The 20,130-nt window shown below is 48.0% G+C and overlaps 1 protein-coding gene across 5 annotated transcripts in view; it reads right to left on the bottom strand.

Moving 5' to 3' along the window:
* Positions 1 to 20,130, bottom strand: part of ric8a (ric8 guanine nucleotide exchange factor A) — a 401,642-nt gene that overhangs the window by 129,774 nt on the left and 251,738 nt on the right. For 3 of the 5 annotated variants that reach the window (XM_075886381.1, XM_037420240.2, XM_075886382.1), the window contains 3 exons: positions 16,890 to 17,056; positions 14,094 to 14,188; positions 13,688 to 13,838 (listed from right to left, as the gene is read on the bottom strand). In XM_075886381.1, the coding sequence (XP_075742496.1) occupies positions 13,688 to 13,838; positions 14,094 to 14,188; positions 16,890 to 17,056 (413 nt within the window). The remainder of the gene's footprint in view (positions 1 to 13,687; positions 13,839 to 14,093; positions 14,189 to 16,889; positions 17,057 to 20,130) is intronic. The other 2 variants (XM_075886380.1, XM_075886383.1) reach the window with 2 other exon arrangements.

Here is a 20,130-nt window from a genome sequence, read left to right as displayed (position 1 = left end):
GTCTTGTGCTTTCTGCTGCCACTTTATACCTGCGAACTTTTTTGTCTCATCAGCCCACCTAACTTTGCCACCCCTCTGGGAATCCAGCCTGTTACCCTTGTGGAAATCATGCCAATTGCACAAGACACTTGCTATGCACCAGTGATGCACGTGTCCCACTTGCAGACTTTAAAAGTGGCAGCCGTGGCACAGCCCACACAGTCGACAACGAACTGCTGTGCGCGCGGGTAGGGTGTGCACACCCTGGCGGGATGAAGGTTAGGAGCGGAGCGTCTTCCCGTACTGTTGTATTAGTAGTTTTTGAGTTCCTTTATTTTTTAATAAATGTTTAGTTTTGAAGTTAAACTGGCCGGCATCATTTCTTTGGCAGCAAGACAGGGCAAACCGTTTACCCTTAATGACCAACGCTTATCCTGCCTAGATGCTACGTGCCCGGCCCATGTTCATTTCTTGATTTCAACGATAATATCCTTGACCAAGGTTTATTCCCTGACCCACTCTGCTCTCTTTTTGTCCTTTAAGGTTACACATATTTTCTTTTCCATCACTAGCTACATCGACCTCAATTTAACTTGAACCCTCTGTGTAAACCTCCAAGTTCCTCTTTCGTGGGTAAGTACCACAAGATGCAGCTGTTATATACCTTCCTCTTGAGGGTTAGTGGCAGATTACCATTCATAATATGAGAATGCTTGGCAAATGTGATCCACCCCATCCCTATTCTTCAGCTATTTCCCTTTCATAGTTCGGATTCGTAGTTACTACCTGTCCTATAAGTAGACATATTCCTTTACAACTTCCAGCGTTTCTCCACCTATTGCAAAGCGCTGTTTTCTGCCAAGACCGTAGCCTTCATCACATTGGGTCAAACAGCAGTGCAATCGGATGAAGTTTAGATATGTAGAAACTTATCCCTAGCACATGGTCTCATTTCTGTATCTTGTCGGTCGTCTTCGTTGCGCTGCTGTTTTCTCTTTGGTGCAACTGACCCAAACCAAGCTCGTATTTCATCAATCGTTTCAACATGCTCGCCAATTTTTCAAGACCATAGGGACCTCATACGCCATTGTATGCATTTTTTTGAATTTGCGTTTTCTTAAAAATGTATTTCGGAGCAGCCGGTTGACAGAAAACACTCCTCATTTGCGAGCACCCGCCAAAAAGTGCATCCGCCAGTGAGCACTGGTGACATCTACAGAGATATCGCAAAGTATTTAACATGGCTCGCGCTTATCACAACACTGGCAAAACAGTTTAGCCTATATTGTAACGGTGTACTCGAAGAACTCAGGGTAAAGAGCGAAAGGGGCCTCGCCTTGCTCCCCGTGTCATCGTGAAAGGCAACTGAAGCAGTGGCACTGTGGCACCATCTTGAATGCGACAGGTTTGACTAAGCACAGACGTTGCATTTTAGAGGTGCACAATGTGGCTCTAAGCTCCGTGTGCAGGGGTGGAACTGGGTACATGAGTTTGGGAGGAGTCATGGGAGCAGGCAAAAGTACCTTTTGTAGCATCCAGAAAGACATTTCAGAGCAGGCTTGGAGCAGCCAGAAACACCTTTTCGAGCAAGTTCGGAGCAGTCTGAGAAAACATTCAGCGTAGCCTCATTTTACAATGCTTGTGAAGCAGACTTTGTCCAATGCTGCATTTTTCAGACAATAAGGTAAACTCACTAACAGCATTATTGTGGCATGACAGCAATTATATAAACACTCTCGATGTCACCTTCGTGTCCCATACGAGTCCAAATTCACAGCCTCCACCAACGCATACCTGCGGGGAAAAGTACACTAGTGGGGACGACAAATAAACTTGAAGCTAGAGATTGTCATGCAGGATGTGATTGCAGCTTGAAAATCAGCGCACAAAAGCAAGTAGTGTGTCCCTTGGAGGAGAAGCAACAACTAACGCGTAATTTCTGTGATTCTACAACCTCTACAACTAGGCTGCGCACCCTCACACCGTTTCCCTTTCTCACACACAACCTTATAAGCTTTCACTGAAAAAGATAGAAAAAGGTGTCCGGCTAATGCTGTGCGAGCATGAGGCTGCCACGTCACATTCCATCAAAATGAGTAAGCAAATGCTCATGTTCAGAAGTCCATATGACGGGTTGCCTCTCCACCATCCCACGGCGTGTTTTTGTGACTTGATGTATTTGAAAGAGCAACGCTCTGGGGTCGTGTCACAGATGTGAAATCATGTCTGCATCGTGAAAGTAAGCTAGTTTCAGTCAATCGAGTGAAAGCAATTCGTGACAACCTCGCACGTTGATAGTGAACTACGTCATGGCACACAAGAACGTGTGTCCATGAAGCGGATTCTGATGGTACGTACACTGCTTGTGGCGCCCCGCGGGGTGGCAGCATAGTACAAAGTTTTTCCATTATGTTTGCGAGCTTAAATGCATAGGCTACAATGGCTGTGCAGCGGTCTTGCGCATTGACGGTGAATTTTGGAAAGCGTAGTGTCGTTCCGTAGACCAGCTTGGGTGTGCTGCAGTCGTTGTCTGCCTTAATCTGTCCAGATGTCCAAGAAAATGATCTGCAGTGCTTCCATCCAGCTGAGCTCTTTTAACGCGGCAAGCGCAGACTTGAGCTGGCAGTGGAAATGTCCCACCATGCTGTTGGTGATAGGGAGCTGTTCAGATGCAGGATGAAACAGTAAAACGTGTGATGCTGGCGTGTGATCTTACTTAGTATGATTCTAACTGCCCTCCACGGTTTGTTATTATGAATGATGCACGGAAATGAGCAACCCAGGGATATAAGAAGGTGTGAGTGACCATGTCAGCTATACGCTATAGGTATGGCCTCTACCCAGAGCGTGAATCTGTCGATGCACGTCATGAAAGAGGCATGCTCATGCCAAGGCAGCAAAAGTCTAACAATATCCATCCAGGTGTACGTGGTCAAAGTGTGCGTCTGGAGGGTGAACTTTGCCAAGCATGCCGATGAACTTTAGAACACTGACACAGATACATCTTTTTGCCCTGCAACACCAATTCGGTTGATATTTGGCCAGATGAACTACATTGTGAGAAACTTTATCATAGCTGTGATTTCAGGAGGTGATCACTAGTGAACAGAAAGAAGCATGTGGCAACATATATTGGCAGGCACAAGAGAGCGTGGGTTGCCTGTGAAGGTGTCGCAGCAAATTTGGTTGCCTGTAGCTTGCACTCCCTGTAGCTTGAGGGCCACCTTTGATGTCAGGAGGCTTTTTAGCTGTCGTCTTCTTTTTATGCTGGCGCCAGCATGTCAAAGTTCACTACTCCTGAATCGTTGATGGGTTTATAGCTCTCCGCGACAGGGCATTGAAAATGGCGTTGTCGCTTCATTTTACATGACGCTTGTCTGGAAGGGGTACTATCAAGGTAACTGTAATGCGAAGCCTGTGTGACGTTACGCTGATAGTGCCGGAGCATCATGGATATATAGGCGCTGCGAACCGGGTGCTCAGTGTCCTTTTCTGCTCAGTATTCATGTACTAATAAACCGTTTTACTGTTCTTCGTTCACGACCACTCTGGCTCTGCTCATCCCTCAAGGCTACAACAGACTGGCAAAGAGGATGAGATCCGCATTCCACTGGGCTACAATATACTATTAGCGGCAGTTCCAAAGCGCTGCGAAGATACAGGCAGGTTGGTGATGTTGGGAAGGTTCGATCAGTTCATCGAGGACGATAATGAAGATTTTCAGTCCTACGTGGAGCGGTTCGACCACTTCCTGAAGGCCTCCTAGGTGAGCGACAATCTGAAGGTGTCAGTGTTCATAACGGCAATAGAAAAGAAAGCCTACAAAATTCTGAAAACGTTGTTGGAGCCAGAAAAGCCAAAAACAAGATGTACACTCAGTTAGTACAGACACTGAAAGAGCAGTTCGTTCCCAAAACTTCCGTGATTGCCGAGCGTTTCAAATTCAATCGTTTCCAGCAAGATGGGCAAGCGGTGAAAGCCTTTGCTGTAGAGCTGAAACGGATGGTGACATCCTGTGATTTCGGAACAATTCTGGACTACGGTTTTCGTGACCGGTTTGTGGCAGGGGTTTGTGACAAAGAAACACAAGCAGAGCTGCTAAGACAAGCAAGTTGGCTTTTAAAGATACCTGCGATATCGCTAGGAGTATCGAGTTGGCCCAGAAAGAAAGCTAGGATTTTCAGCCCAAGTCGGTGCAAGGAAAGCGCAGTCAGTGCCATTCTCAGTTAAAGAAGTGGTGTCTTTCGAACTGCAGAACATCGTGAAAACCGAAGTGCTAGTACCTGTTGTAGGGGGTCCGTCCTATGCACGGCTGACACAGGAGCCTAACTAACGTTCCAGCCGCACACAGTTGTACCGTGCATGAATAACGTTCCCTATCTGTAGCTCGTCTCCCTGCAGCTACACGGGTTCGGGCGAATAAGGCAACAGACTAGGTCAACATAGCGACACTTCATTGCTAGGCGTTAGCAATAGTGCGCAAATGTCGTGAGGAGAAAGTACAGAAAACGAGGGTAGACGCTTACTCTTTGGTCGTTATTGTCCTAGGCTCGCAGAGGGGTTGCGGGTCTGACCTCCTTGGTTCCTGACCGGTGTCAGAGAGCCGGTGCGGCCTTCCGCACGCTATTTTTGCCCACTGACGCGGTTTCCCTCTCCCTGATAAGAATAATACCTTTTCTCGCTAAGGGAGGAGAAACGCGTCTCGCGCACCCGCGCGCTAGGAAAGGAGGAATTGCGAGCGCCGGTCGTGCGGGTATTCCCGCAACATGGCTTTCACGCTGCCGTAAAAAGGTAAAGGGAGGCTGGGTGAGCGTGCTCCCAAACATTCTCACCCCCTTTAGGAAGGTCCCCGAACGACAGAGACTGCAACATGAGAATATATTGTTATTCATCATCGAGGAAGGCTAGGACGGTGGGTCCCAAATCCGTTCTCTCCTGCGGTTGGCCCTCTGCTGTGGGTGCCGCCGGTGTTCCCACTTGTCGCCACTGCATCCAAAGTAGCCACCACTGTTGCCGTGCCCACTTTCATCATGGCCCGTCATCGCCACCGCTGTCACCTGCTCCACCACTACTGCCACTTTGTCGCCTTCACCGCCGTTACTGCCGCCCTGGATCTGGTGCCGGTATCACTCTGGTCCGGACAGCGCTACGTAGTCCCCCCACCACTCAGGTTGTTGCTGGCGACTGAGGAAAGCCAGTTGGTGACAGGTTTCTTACAGAACTGGCCCCAGGCTACCCTCTCCAGCATGGTCTGGGCTGCCGCATCGGGTCACAGCTCCACTGGTCTGGCGGGCTCGAGAATCATCTTCGGCGTACCTCGCCATGGCCTTGAAGCAGCGGAGGCTAAGGGCGCATGAAAACCGTGGGTCGGCTAGGTAGGCTTGTGTTAGCGGCTTCGAGGCGGCTGGCTCTCCCGGCTGTGCTGCCGGTTGGTCCCACTGGCGCCTCTTGTGTACAGGCCCGGTGATGAGGGCAATGGGGTAGGTTGAAAGTGGCGTTGCTTGGTTTGGGTGGGCCGCAGTGACGACATGGATGATGTTAAAGGTGATTCAGCAAGAGGAGCGGTTACCTCTCCGAGCTGTTCCAGCGGCACCTCTTTCCCTTTCGGCTCTCCATCTGCTCGATGAAAGTCGACACAAAAAAGAACAGGTTAAAAATTACACATGTATTGCGCACGAACCCTTGCACCCCACATCGAACTTATCAAACGGGGCCTACCGTGCATAATTGTCTCTGCCTGCTACGCAAGAAGTAACGCGGTTCTGGGCTCCTCACTCGGTGTCTAGTGATATCACCCGCCACGCGCGGCTTAGAGGGGGACTGGCCGTAGTCCTCATGCTCCTCCCGTGACACCTAGCGTTTCAGGTCACATACGTGCACCGGTTTGCTGCTCGGTTTACCTTTCATGTTCGCGAGCCGATAAACGAGCGAGGAAACTTTCTTTCGCACTTGGTACGACCTGGACCATTTCGATGTCAGCGAAGCAGCAAACTGTTTGCTAGCATCGCTGAGAACATGAAGGCACCGCAACACCAGATCGCCCACATTGAAGCACACGTACCAATGCGTGCGGTTGTGCTGCGCTTTCTGCTGTGCCCTAGCAGTGCTGAGATTATTCCCCGCTTTATGTAAAGCTTCCGCTAGCTTTTCGCACAGCTGCGTTGCGAATTCAGCGCATGCTGATGTCGCCGCTCGCACTCCACTGCGATCTGCAAGTACGGTCTCCATCGGATTCGGCAGTTCTCTCCACAGGTTCAGAGAAGAAGGCGCATACCCAGTCGATCGATCCACGGTCGATCGCAATGCAAAACCGATCTCTGGAAGGTAGGTATACTAATCTCTATGTCTCTCAGAGAATGCAACGAGCATGTGCGATTGACTCGCTCCGTAAGGGTCGACTGAGCATCGTAGGCAGTTTTCTTGTGCTTAATGCCCATTGCGGCGCACGTGTCAAAAAACACCCTCGCAGTGAAATAAGATGCATTGTCTGCAATCAGCTGCTCAGGGAACCCAAACCTGGTGAAAACCTCCATCAACTTCTCTAAGATCACTCGAGCCATCAACTTTCTAAGAGGAAAAAGCTTCACCCTGTTATGAAGTGATCCGTGATAACGAGCAAGAACTTGTTTCTGCTAGGAGTTCTAGGGCTAGCCCATTACGTCACATGCCGTGATTTGCCAGAGAGTCTGACTGTTAATCGTTTGCATGAGGTTGGGTGGACGTCCGCATCGTGGCTTGACGCTTTGGCACACACGACATGAACGGGCGTAGCGAATCACATCACGCTTCATACTTGGCCAGGTAGCGAGGCAACACAACTTAGCGTAAGTCTTGGGGCCGCTCCCATGCCCAGCAATGCACGAGTCATTGAAGTAGAGAAGAAGTGCTCCCCTCAATGTGCGTGGTATCACGACTTTGATTGACCCACTTGTGTCATCGTCGGATGGGATGTACCTTAGCAGGACGCCGTCAGAATCAAGCAGATATCAATCCAGAATGCTCACAGCATACCAGCTGTTGCTGAGCGCTCCGCACTGACAGCAATACCAGCTGCCCCCTTGTACGTGGTGGCCTCACTAACACCCGACTCCCGGAGCCCATCGAACACCTTTTGACAAAATGGATCTTTCTGCTGAGCTTCTAACAGTTCCCTTCTGCTGAAAACATTCCCTGCACTAATGACAGCGTCTACGTGGTTCACGCTGTTACTTCGAACTAGCGTTTTCTCCGCTGTTTGCGTTAGCCTTAGTGTCTCGCTCTCAGTTCGTTCCGAATTAGTCGCGTGACCTTCCTCCTGTCGGACTGGAGCACGCGGTAGTGCGTCAGACGCGGCATTGTTCTCGCCCTTGCGGTAGTGAACGGTGAAGTCGTAACGCTGCAGCAGTAATGCCCAGTGCGCCAGGCGGCCACTTGGTTCATTCAAGTGCCTCAACCACGTGAGCACCATATAATCAGTCTCAATCACAAACGCAACGCCGTCGATGTAAAAGTCAAACTTAAGAAGAGTTTTAAAACTATCGTCAGACACTCTTTCTTGGTTACCGAGTGGTTCCTCTCCGCCAGCGTCACTGAACGGCTCGCGAACGCAATCGGTCGGAGGGAACCTCCATGCTCCTGAAAAAAAATTGCTCCTAAGCCCAGGTCCCTTGCATTTGTGTGAATCACAAACTCCCTCTTCAAATCGGGTAGCTGCAGAGTAGCTGCAGCTGGCTAGCAACTTCGTGAGGCGACGCAATATGGCCTCCTGCTCTTGGCTCCAAGCCCAACGCTCGCCTTTCCTCAATAGCTTTGTCAAAGGCGCCTACACTGCCACGCAGTCTGGAATGAATTGGCGATAAAAATTCACCATCCCCAGAAAGCGCCTCAGCTCACCAATATTGTTCGGCGATGGATAGCTGACTATCGCTTTAAGCTTACCCTTATTCAGCAAAATGCGATTCTCGTCAAGCGTAAATTCCAATAATGTTATTCGGGGCGCCACTATTTGAGCTTTGTTTGGGTTCAGAGTGATGCTCGCAGACCTGAACGTTTCTAAAATGTCTCTCAAGTGGCGCAAATGCTCATCGAACGTTTTCGAGTAAACCACTATGTTGTCTAGATATGCGAGTGCGTGCTGCCATTTTGCATTTCCCAAAACACGGTCCATTAGCCTCTGATACGTAGCGGGAGCTCCCACAAAGCTGAAAGACATTCTCCTGAATTGCAAAAGTCCCCTGTGGAACGTGAAAGCTGACTTCTCTTTATCTCGCTCGTCCATCTCAACCTGAAAATATCCACCTCTAGCATCAAGTATAGTGAAGTACTTCGCCCCGCCTAGGTTGGATACCAGCGATGAAATGGATGGAAGGAAGTACGCGTCCTCCTTCGTAACCTCATTCAGCCTGCGGTAGTCTACACAAAGGCGATACGTATCATCTTTCTTTGGAACTAGAACTACCGGAAAACCCCATAGGCTGTTTGACCACTCAACTAGGCCTGCGTTGATGAGTTCATCCAAAGCGGCGTCAAGGGCTTTCTGCTTAGCCAAGCCGATCAGTCCGGGGTTGCATTTCCAAGGTTGTGCATCACCCATGTCAATTTTATGCTTGACCAGCGTAGTGCAGCCGGGACGGTCAGTAAACATCGCATCATACTCGTGCAACAGCAATGACAGATGCACTTTTTCCCCTTCTAGTAGGCTCTGTGCTTCTACCAAAGCGGGTGCACTGCCCTTCACTGCAGCGCAGGACATTGTTGTGGTGGGGTGGTTACTCGCTTTCTCGGCGTGCTTCCCTCCTCGCGTACTCGCACCTCCCCCTGCGATTGGCAAGCTTTTGTCAATGCAGGGGCCTTCGAGAAAAGTTTTAGCGCGTCTCCATCGCCCTCGCGATAACCGCCGTTTTAAATGTTAATTAAAATACCCGACTTGGCGAGAAAGTCTCGGCCCAGGATTAGAGACATTGACAGCCCAAGAAGATGCATAAAACGCTGTCGCCTCATGCATCTATCCCAGCAGATCACTAGCCTAGCCGCGCCGCTCGATTGTGCTGTGCCCGTAGTAAGGCAGAAAATGGTGTTGCTTTGTCTCAAGGGGATATTCTTCTCGCAGAGATGGTGCAACACGTCAGCGCCGAACGAAGAGGCGCTTGTCCCGGTATCCAAAAGTGCTACGAACTTATTTCGAGCTATCATTATCTCGATTAGCGGTGCGGGCGAGTTTACGGCCGCACTTGCGCGACAGACTGACGGTGAAAGTGGCCCGAACGCATCGGTGGAATAACTCGTCGCCGCGCAGGGTCCGATGTGGATCCCTGGCGGTGCCGTCCGTTTCCCAAACCGCGCGTTTGCTCCTGACCCCGTGTGCGGTCGCATTCGCGGGCGATGTGCCCCGGCACGCTGCACCGATAGCAAGGACCGCGGACACCATGCCGGGCTGATCGTAAGTCACGTCGCCTCGATCAGGTGGTCCTCATTCTGGGTTTCTCCGCTCGTTAGGCCTCGTGTCGACCGGGCGCTCCTGCCTTGAAATGTCACGCGCGGGGGCGGCATGGGCTGTACGAAGCGCGTCAGTGTAGGGGTCCAAAGCGCGGCCTGACAGCTCCCAATCGCGTGGTACCTGCTCATCAGCGAACGATGCCGACGCGTTACTTCTAAACGCTTCTTAAACTACCGCGCGGCCATTCCACGCACAGCGAGGCTCGATTGACTACATGATCGTGCAGCGAGGATGTCCCCTTGTATGCGTTTCGCCTCGGTGGGGAGCTCTTCTAGGTCTGCGAACTTACATTCCCTGAAGTGCGCCGCAAAAGTCGGGTGCACTTGACGCGTAACGCGCCCCACTTTTTCCGCCTTGGTGGCGTGAGGGTTAGCGAGACAATACAGTATGTCCATTGCCTGTACATACTCCAGCAAGAATTCGTTCGGATGCTGAATGCGTAGCTCCAATTCCCTTCGCAAACGCCACTCATAATTAGCCGGTAGAAATTCGCCGCGGAAGCTGTGGCGGAACTCTTCTACAGTGTGGACGCAATGTCTAAGTAGTCGGAACCACCAGGCCGCTTGCTCCGTGAGCGACACCGGGACCACGCGCTCGAGAAGTTCTGCGTCAGAAAGCCCTATCACCTGCTAATAATGGAGCAACCAATCGAGAATGAAATTTCACTGTCTTCTGACATAACCGGCAAGAAAACGAATACTGATAGAGTGCTTTCAAAAGTGTTCTGGTACACGAGAAATAGCTGGCCTGCACATGTCACTGATAGTGAATTAAAACCGAACTTTGTTCGCCGGTATGAGCTATCGGTAGATCAGCAGTGCAGTACGTGGGAAAATCAGGTAATTGTTCCGCACTGTTTTCGTAAACTAGTATTGGCACTTCGTAATGAAGGTCCTTTCGGAGCGACGTGTATGAAAATGCTCGCGCACAGCTATGCTTGGTAGCCTAAGTTAACCCAAGATATTGAAAGTGTTGTTAAAAGTTGCTGTACTTGTTAGTTGATGCAGAACACTTTACCAATGGCTGAACAACAAACTTGGGGTTGGCTGAGCCGCAGATGGCAGCGAATCCACCTGGCTTTTGCATTCGCAAACAAGTGGCTCCTCGTGCTAGTGGATGCACACTCCAAGGGGGTAGAGGTGTTTGTGATGAATTCAACAACGACCGAAACGACCGTCGAGAGGCTGCATGGGGTGTTAAAATCGTATGGCCTTCCAGAGGAGGTTGTTATGAACAATAGGCCTCAGTTCACAGCAAAGAGTTTCACAGAGTTCCTGCTTAAGAACAGAGTGCGGCACACTAGAGCACCTCAGCACCACCTTGCGTCTAATTGAAGCGCCGAGAGATGCGTCCAGACGGTGAAACGGGATCTTCACGACAGCTTCTCGATGAAAAGTCACCGGGTAAGACCCCACAGCACCGCATAGATTTTTTTCTGTTCAGGTACTGGAACAAAAAGAGGGTCCGAAAGAGCTTACGAAGAGGGGGAAAGTGTTCTGGTTCAAGGCCTTCGTCCAGGTAATCCCAAGTGGCTGATAGGTGTCATCGAAAAAAGGTGCAGTGCCGTTACGTACCTTGTGTGCGTAGGATGCGAAAACAGGTTCATGCATGTAGACAATTTACGTTCGCGCTACTTCAAGAGTGTCGAAGAAGGCCCCAGTCAGCGTCTCTGTTTCGTGCCAAGCTAAAAATTCCAGACCCTGGGTCTGAAGCCCCTTCTATGAGCCCCTGTCCCCTTCGTGTACGTGCATCCCCAGGTCTGCTATTGCACCACCGGAGCCACCCGGAGACTCTGCTTTCTCAGAAAAACCAAATGGGAGTCCACATCAAGGCTTTGCCCCAAAGCAGCGTCTCTTCTGCGAATACCTGCGTTCCCTCTAGGTGCTCAGACTCTTCGATGCAGTGCTTGTGCAAGGAAACCTCCCGATTGATATAGGCCATAAACATTTTGGGATGGAGTGTGGAGCCCATGTGACATCACGCTGATAGCGCCGATGAATCATAGCTATACAAGCGCTGTGAACCGGGCGCTCAGTGTTCTTTTCTGCTGAGTATTCATGCACTAATAAACTGTTTCACTTTTCTACGTTCACGGCCACTCTGGCTCTGCTCGTCCCTCGAGGCTACAACAGTAACTGCTACCATGCTTTTTTTTTTATTGGCGCCAGTATGCCCAACGGCATAAGCATGCTTTTGATCAGACAACAGTACTTTACAATCCCAAGGGTTTTGTACAGAGATTGATTGTAGAGGCCTTCGATATCCAGAGGGAGGGGCTGAATGGCATGTCACCCCTCCACGGTTGGCTGGAGAAGAAGAAAGCCTTTTTAGAACGTCCTTGCCGCAGGCATGCTGAGCGCAAGATTTATAATATTGTGTTGACTAGTTGGGTTTGATAAGACTGCACGATAATTTAAATATATCTTTCTTGAATGAAAATATTTCAGTTGCTAGTAGCGCATCATCTGTGCTCTTCTTTTCCTAGTGTGCCGCATTTGCATGCTTCTCTGTTTATGATGAATGAACTCCAGCTTGCTTAACTTTTTACTTTACTAGGAATGCTCACCTGAAGGTTTCCCAGGAGGGCACTGATGGCCAATGATGGTTTTACAATCCACGGCTGCACTACAAAGTTTTCCCAGAGCCACAGAGAGTAAGGTTGAAGGCTCCCACGAGGCCAGGTTTCGAGTTCGTACCAACACTACTATCCAGTGGCATGCTCAAATGCTGCCATCTTCACTGTGTGTAGGAAGCAATGTTGACAGGTTAGAAAGAGCAGTAACTTGAACTGGAGCTGCAGCCCATTGTGCCATATGCAGGAGCTGCTGAAGTAAACCTACAGCAACTCTGTACTTTGGGTCGCATCCAAGCTCGACGGAAGTAGCCTTATGTCCGGGCATTGCCTGGGCACTGCGGAGCTTGGGAATGGCAACAGAAGTGTCGTTGAATGGTTTAGGGCTATATCTTAAATGAAACGTTTCATTACTTCTTCCTTAAACACGGCGGTGTCTAGGTCTCGACGAGCAAACTCTTCACAGAGGAAGTCCACTCTAAAGATGGCTAGGTCCTCCGGCGTAGCCTCGCTTCAATTGATGAGTGGCATGGCCTTCACTACGTCCTACTTATACTTACTAAGTAGTACAAGTCACAAGAGACGAAAAGGTGGGCAGGTCAAACCGTTTCAGCATGCAGACACGCTACTTCATCAGGCAGGTAGGTGGGCATCAGCACGATGATCCCAGAAACAAAGGGCAAAGGCACAAAATGACTTGCATTAAGCGGACGACAGACGCAAAAGACTGAGTGCTGTGCAGCGGGTCTGATGAATCACTTCACGAGACATGCAAAAAGCGACATTTCATGCGTGGTTCGGTGTCGACTGTGCCAGTTGTGAGGAGTAGGTGGGCAAGGCACAAAGGCTGAGGCATAGTAAATAGAGAAAAACATGCTTTATTTGAATGTGATAGAAATGGGGTCGACCACACTGGAGGAGGGAACAAGAGTAAAATGTGTCTTCGGCCCCCTTTGGTCCTGCAGCTGAGCTGCCGTAATGGCCCTGCAGGTGGCGTTATTGATTAGCTAGGTCACTACACCACCGCGCGTGCAGGTGCTCGATTGTCTTGAAGTGGCAATTGAAGCGCGATTGTGGCACTTGAAAGTATTCTAGCACGCTGTATTTCAGTAATCTGTAAATGTAACGGTATGGAAAGCTGGGTGAGTTGGTTTGACGACATTCCTAGAAACATTTCCACGCACACACAGTGGACAGGAAAACGGAAACATTTGTCTGTCTTTTCGCCTTCCGTTTTCCCGTCCACTGTGTGTGTGCCGAAATGTTTCCAAGAACATCTGTAAATCAGTGGCTATACTGTGATGTCCACTCTCAATGGGGTAAACTGAAGCACTAAGTTTCGTTTTGATGGTGGGAGTACACCCTGGGCATCGACTAGCTGAGTTTTGAGGAAATGTAGCAGGATTTAGCAGCCAATGCAGTTTTGCACAATTGGTGCAGTGGTAGCATCACTACTTCCGTGTGCACACAAATCGTACTGCCAGGAAAGATGAACTCCATACTCTTTGAGTAGTGCCATCTTACTCTGCTGTGTAATATTATTGCATACAAACATGCATTTTTTTTGCAACTTTAAAACGAGAATGCTTACTTAACTAAAACAATGCATCAAAGGGAAGAAATTAGGTTTAAAGACGTTGAACCCATTGTCGCATACTCACCTCATCAAGCCTACGCTCAAGATAAGCGACCAGTGCAGCCACTGAATCCACATTGTAGCCTTCGAAACTGCACTCTTCGCCAGGGTTTGCTTCTGTTAGTAGCTCCGCATAGAATGGACGTGGAACGCTGGATAGAAGGTGCACTACTTGTCTGCAGAAAATATAACACAATGCTCTGAAAGTAATTTTCAGCATCAGTGTTTTCACAGCACGTCTAGCAACAGACAACTCAAAGGTCGCCTCATTTCTTACGCCAGTGACTTTGTTGCATAGGCTAGCGGACACCCAAAGATCTGCTTTCTGGCCCTATTTTAAATTTCAACATTCCAATCTGTAGCTATTGCATTCAATGTTTCACTCATGGGGCAAAACTACGCCAGTAATTGAGAAGATAAGCAATGCTCACCCATGTAGTTGGTCTTTGGCCTCAGCACTGGTGACGTCACACAGAAGAAGGTCATGCAGGAGGCCCACTAAGCGTTCGAAGTGAACTTCATCTTCCTGTATGCATGCCAAGTGAAGTGCGACAAAAGTAGTTTGTTTGATTTTTTTTTGTTATTCATCTATTTGTTTCGGCATAAGTACTTCAAAAGCAAACACGAAGAAGTAAAAAAAAAACACTAGGAACACTGTTTTGAAGAATGTAATAAAGAAAAGAAACATGTACAAGGTAATAAAAGCCCTTTCAGTTGAGAACAGTACTACAGTTGTATACTACATTAGTATTACAATGACTGTGCTATGCAAGACGACAATGAAATTCTGAAACAGGAGTATGCATTACTCACTTCCCAAGAGAATGTCAAAGAGATTGGAGGGAATTGCAAGTTCTTTCACAGTTTCTGCAGTTGCAGCTCAATTGCCAGAAGCATAGAAAAACTGAAATTTAATATGTTCACAATGCAAGAAGCATGTGCAGCAGTGTGGCTACAATGCTTTCATAAGAATTTATATCGATATCTATATAAATGACCGCTGGAAAACAAACTGTTCTGTTTGTCCCTGGCTAAGATGGCGGCAGCCAAGATAATTGTAGAAAAGAGCCATGTGATTAGCTTATGTCATTGGATCACCACAAGAACTTCCAGTTCTCCAATCCTAGCAATCAGCAAGAAAGCAAGAAGGTACCATATTTACTCGCATAATTTGCGCACTTTCTTTTGCTATTTTGGAGCCCAGATAAGGAGGTGCAAAAATTAGGCGGGGATTTCGTGAGGGCTACGAAATATTTTGTCACAGTCCTAATGCGTGCAACATATATGTCTAAAATAACTGGAGCAGAAACGAAGTGTACTTGTTAATTTAGAAGATTTAGTATATACTATAACCAGTCAGATCCGGTCATGCTCGATGTAGTAAAAATCATTGATCGCAAAGTCTGATTGGGAGTCATCGTCGCGGCCGCTGCCACCGCCCTCCCCAAGCGCATTATTCTTGGTTTTGTCGAGTGCTTCGAATGCCCCATTTTCTTGAAGCTCTTTGCAACAATAGTGTGAGAAAGTAGGTGCCACGACACGGTGATACCGGGTCACTTAAGCGTTCGCACATAATTGAAAAGGCTTTCTTCAGTGACAGGAAACTTGCATTAGAAGGCGCGCACTCCTCTGCTTTCTCGTATACCGATCACCTCGATTGTCGCACGCAGAAGTAAGTCACCTTAAAATGCTTTGCGAAGGTACGGTTTTGATTTTCTTTTGCAAAATTTACAACAGCGAGCTTCAATTTCACCGTGTATATAATTACTAATTACTGTAGCACATCGCAAGGGAACTATAAAAACACGTCGGCCGGATGCCAAAACCTAAACTTCGGAAATCGACCAAGCATGCGTTGCAGCGCGGATGCAGAAAACGAGGGGAATGGTTAGTGCGACAGGCCTTAGAGTTCACATGCCTCCAATCCAGAAAGTTGTCCGTGCCGTGACAGGAGCGGGCATTCTCGAGGCAGTAGAGGTGGAGATATAGAGGGAGGCAAACGCTCGAGCAGTTCTGCCGAATCGCCAGCAGCTAGGTTTGAGTATTCCCTAGTTCGGGAGAACTTCTCGGAAGAATGGACTGTGTATTTGCAGCCTGTTTGACTACGCTTGTCTGCCCGTCAAGGGGCGCACCCATTCCAAGCATTGGAAAGTCTCTTCGTACGCACGCCGGCCAGCTGGCTCAATTGGGTTGGGGAGTAAATAATGTTTTTTTAGCAAAGCTGCCAAATATTAGGGGTGCGCAAATCATGTGAGTTCAACATTCACTAGATGCCTATGAGACATTTTTCTCTCAAAGCTGGGTTTCTGCCTCTTCTGCCACAAATCTCACCTAGAAACAGTACAAAAAGAGTTACCTGGCATTGATGAAGTGGCCCGGCTAGGATTTGCAGTTAGGTGCATTTCACAAAACATAACTAAGCTTAAGAGTAGCCAAACCAGTCCTACTTTTTAATTTTATTGTCGATAGAACAGAAGTGGTATAACAACTGTAGTTATTAATAAGCATTCCAGGATCAAATATGTACATGTACAGCATCGGCTAACCAGAAGACTGTCAAAGATATACATGTATTTTTAGAAAACTCACCTTTTGGATCATTTTTCTATCTTGGCATGTGCTTCTACAATGCAGAATAAATTTTTTTCTTGCGCCAAAATATCTGTTCTTTTTATTTTTTCTTCTGCTTCACTAAAGTGGTGCACAGGCTCGCTTCAGTTTTGTTTTTCAGCCAGTTCCCGCTTGCTGTGCCCGCAAAACTAATGGCTTTCCAGTTTAGATTCTTTCAAATGGTGATCCATTTGTACTATTTCATTTATCGCTCCCTGGCATGTACTAAAATTAAGCCTGTTTTTATTTAACGCACACATCTTGGCGTCATACTAAAAAAAGCCAGGGTCAGCAAGCATACAGATATACAACCCTTGAAATTATGCCGGTCACATATGTATCTGTAAGCACCACTTTTAAATCAGTGATGCTGGGTGCTTAACCCTGAGTGCTGGTAAGCTATCAGCTGTTTCTGGTATGAAAATTGATCTTTTATGGATTATACATGAGATACTAAAAGCTTTCAACAGGCATTGCAGAAAATAGAACCAGCGATAAATTCCTGCTGATGCATCACCCACACGAGTAGCTATGGTGCTTGCTTGCCAAAAAACTGCAGCAGTATGCACATCAGCATAACAGAGATTGATTTTAGAAAAATTAAGAATGTAGCATGCCTCTTCCACATGGAACTTGTCAAGACCACAGGTGAGGTTGTAAAGCACCTTCAGCACTTCGGCTGCCAGTGAAGCATCCTCAGCGCTGAGCACAGGAGTGGTCCCTATGGAATCATCCCCCCCAGCGTGACGCCCTCGACGGCTGTGGCGCATGCACCGCTTAAGCCCTGCACACACAGGCAAAAGCGTACCCACAATTCAGAGTGCTTTTAAAAGTAGTTTTGAGCAGCATAATTTGGAATATTTGGGGAATTAGAAAAAATGTTTTAGTTTTCTATAACAAGAATTCATTTTATTAGCAGCCCACAAGTTCAGGGTCAACCAGTCAATACGCTGTCACAGACAGCTTGACAGCATGCGGAGGCAAGAAGGAGCAATGAGCTATTACTTTTCCGTAATTCTGAGCATTCTGTAACAATGATTATGACAAACACAACGTGCTAGAAGACAGGTACAGCATACATGAAGAAAACAATAACAGAAATATGAAAGAAAAAAAGAACTAATATGAATCTTATGAAACGTGCATGTAACGTTGAACAGCTACTTTATGGTAATCCATGACAAAGAATGAACACAGAAATTAAATCAAGCACTCAGTCATTTCATTAAAAATAAAAAAAAACCACCATCTATATACATGTATATACCCACATGTGTGATCGCACAATGAGTTCTGTGCTCAAGGTGCAAAACATTCACCTTCACTGCAAGGCAGCATTAACAAATAAGTGCATAACTCCTTGTGCAATGCAAAATACGTATATGATGTGCAGGGGGAGGTAGTAAATAGGATAACTGAAAATAAAAGTTTGCCTAGCAACTGTCAGCATCACAGTGTGGCACCTCAGCAGTAGCTCACAAGGGAAAAGATAAGGAGGGATTAAAAGGGATGGAGAGAGAGGTAAAGATTGAGAGAAAAATAAAAGATTGGAAAGTGGCTAGAGATGTCGGTAGAGTGGCTAGAGACGACGGCGCACAAGAAGAGGAGAGTCATTCGAGTGCACGAGCATCAGCTCTGTAGACGCCAGAGACTGGTCAGAGAAAAGCTAGTGGCATGTGACCCGAGCAGAGAAGAAAAATTCCAGAGTATGAGCTGGTACTGTGTGTAGGGACGCCGAGCTGTGAAGACGTGAGAAATGAGCGTCGCTACCGCCGCGGGAGCAGCATGACCACCCTGTTCTGAAAAATGTCGGCACGAAGAGCTCGTGAAGTGGCTGTCGACCTCGGAGATGGTCTTGAGTGAGGCTGCCCGGACTTGCCGCATCCTGCCCAGCAGTTCCTAGTAGGCTTGCAGCTTCCCCTCATCACATTAGGAAGGGAGCAGCCCACACCAGTCAGTTGAGTGGCCGCGTCAGCGAGGGAGTCCTTGATGAGCGGGGTCTAGTGAGGCCAAAAATGGAGACATGGATCAAGACACCGGCAGTGCAGATGAGTGGATCGTGAAGCGGACGCGCCCCAATGACGATAACGGCGAGGTGGTACCACTTCGTCGTCATTTGAACCGTAAGAATGTTCCATTATTGCGAGAACGCATGAGATGCCATCTTGGCTAGGGATCTGCACAATGTGATCCAAGGACACTTTGGAATCCACTGCCGAGACTGCGGGTGCGTGCCCCCTTTGAGCGTTGCGAGGTAATAGGCAAGCACCACTCACAGGCCACGCGTGAGATAATTGAAGTCTATCACATAAGCAAGTTTGACGGTATATGTGTAAGTTCCCCACGAGTTGTGCTATTGAAGAAAGAGATTGCGTATCTTGATCATTTTTAAGCTAGGCATTTGTTCAATCAACAAGAGACAAGAGTATTGCTGATATTGTTTCGCAGTAATTCTAAACTGCACCCTTCTGCGCGTGCCCATTTTCCTCTTTTTTTTTGCCTATATATGTACACCACTCCGATATTAAACCGTTATTGAAAGTCAGCGCTCTTTTCTATTCTTGTATCTTTGCTTCCGTAATTACACTGTAACTACTTCTAAGTTGCGCTGTTCGTATGTTCAGTTACAACTCTTGGCCAGCTCGGCCAATGAGGCCCGCCCTTCGTCGGTGGCCATAACATCGGCCATCGTGAGGCTATTGTCAATCCCCATGGGGGACGAGCGCTAGATAGGTGGCGCGCCAAAAAAGAGCACCTGGCGGAGAGTAGTGACACAACTCAGCTGCTCGCGCACAGACGACCGGCCACAGTGTACCACTCCGAGAGCATGCACGTGCGCCGCTGCCGTGCTGTATTTTGGAACAAACAGCTCGAAAACCATTGCACCACTAATACTGCACCGTGGTTTAGAAAAAACTTTGTCCGAAGGCTACTCTCACATAAAAAGCACTACCGTGGCAGCATAGTGAGTGTGGTGTAGAGCTGCTATTCTTGAGGGCATAGGATAGACTAGCGACCACGGCGGCCGCATTTCGATGGGAGTGAAATAGAATAAGAATACCCGTGAACCAAGATGTATCTGCGTATTGGAGAACCCTAAGTGGTCACATTTTTGTTATGCACATTACAGTGCGCCTCAAAATGATATCTTGTTTGGCATATGAAAGCCTAGCAATTATCGATGTTGAACAGACACCTTCATTTTGGCCGACACAGGCAAACGTGAAAACTGAAACTGTGTGTTAGGCAAACTAAACGAGTGAAAATTGAGCACATTTGATACTTCCCTAGCTAGGCATAAATTCCGATGTTACTTATTGACGGCAGAAAGTGAAAAAAAAAAAAAAAAACGCTTACTGCATTGGCTGATTCCAGAAAGCTATGCTTCGAGCAGTCCACTGCTTTGTTCGTAATGAGAACCCTGTCTTTGTTCATAATGAGAACCTGGTTCACCACAAGAGTATCTTTTATAACAGCTCAGAGGCGTAGGGGAATGTGGCTCCGCACAAGTCTTGTGGACAAGGCAGCTTTCCTTTACACGCAATTAAAAAAAAAAAAAAAACACTACCTGCCTATCGTATCATTCACTTCACGCGGTGTCATCAGATGGAGTTCGATAGTGGGGGTCAGATAGATGGATGCAATGACCCCCACTAGATAGATGGAAACATTGTTAGTCCTGAAGTGAACGACTCAACGTTCAGCGGGCCAGATAAAAAAAAAGTTTCCATATACCATATGTTGCATAATACGCTCGTTTTATTTCCGGCTAAACGCTGTTTAAACTCGACTGTTTGGCCCTGGATTTGCCCCGCCGCGGTGGTCTAGTGGCTAAGGTACTCGGCTGCTGACCCGCAG

The sequence above is a fragment of the Rhipicephalus microplus genome, chromosome 2 (assembly GCF_043290135.1).
Source record: "Rhipicephalus microplus isolate Deutch F79 chromosome 2, USDA_Rmic, whole genome shotgun sequence".
Classification (NCBI taxonomy): domain Eukaryota; kingdom Metazoa; phylum Arthropoda; class Arachnida; order Ixodida; family Ixodidae; genus Rhipicephalus; species Rhipicephalus microplus.
This window is presented reverse-complemented; position numbering and strand designations above follow the sequence as displayed.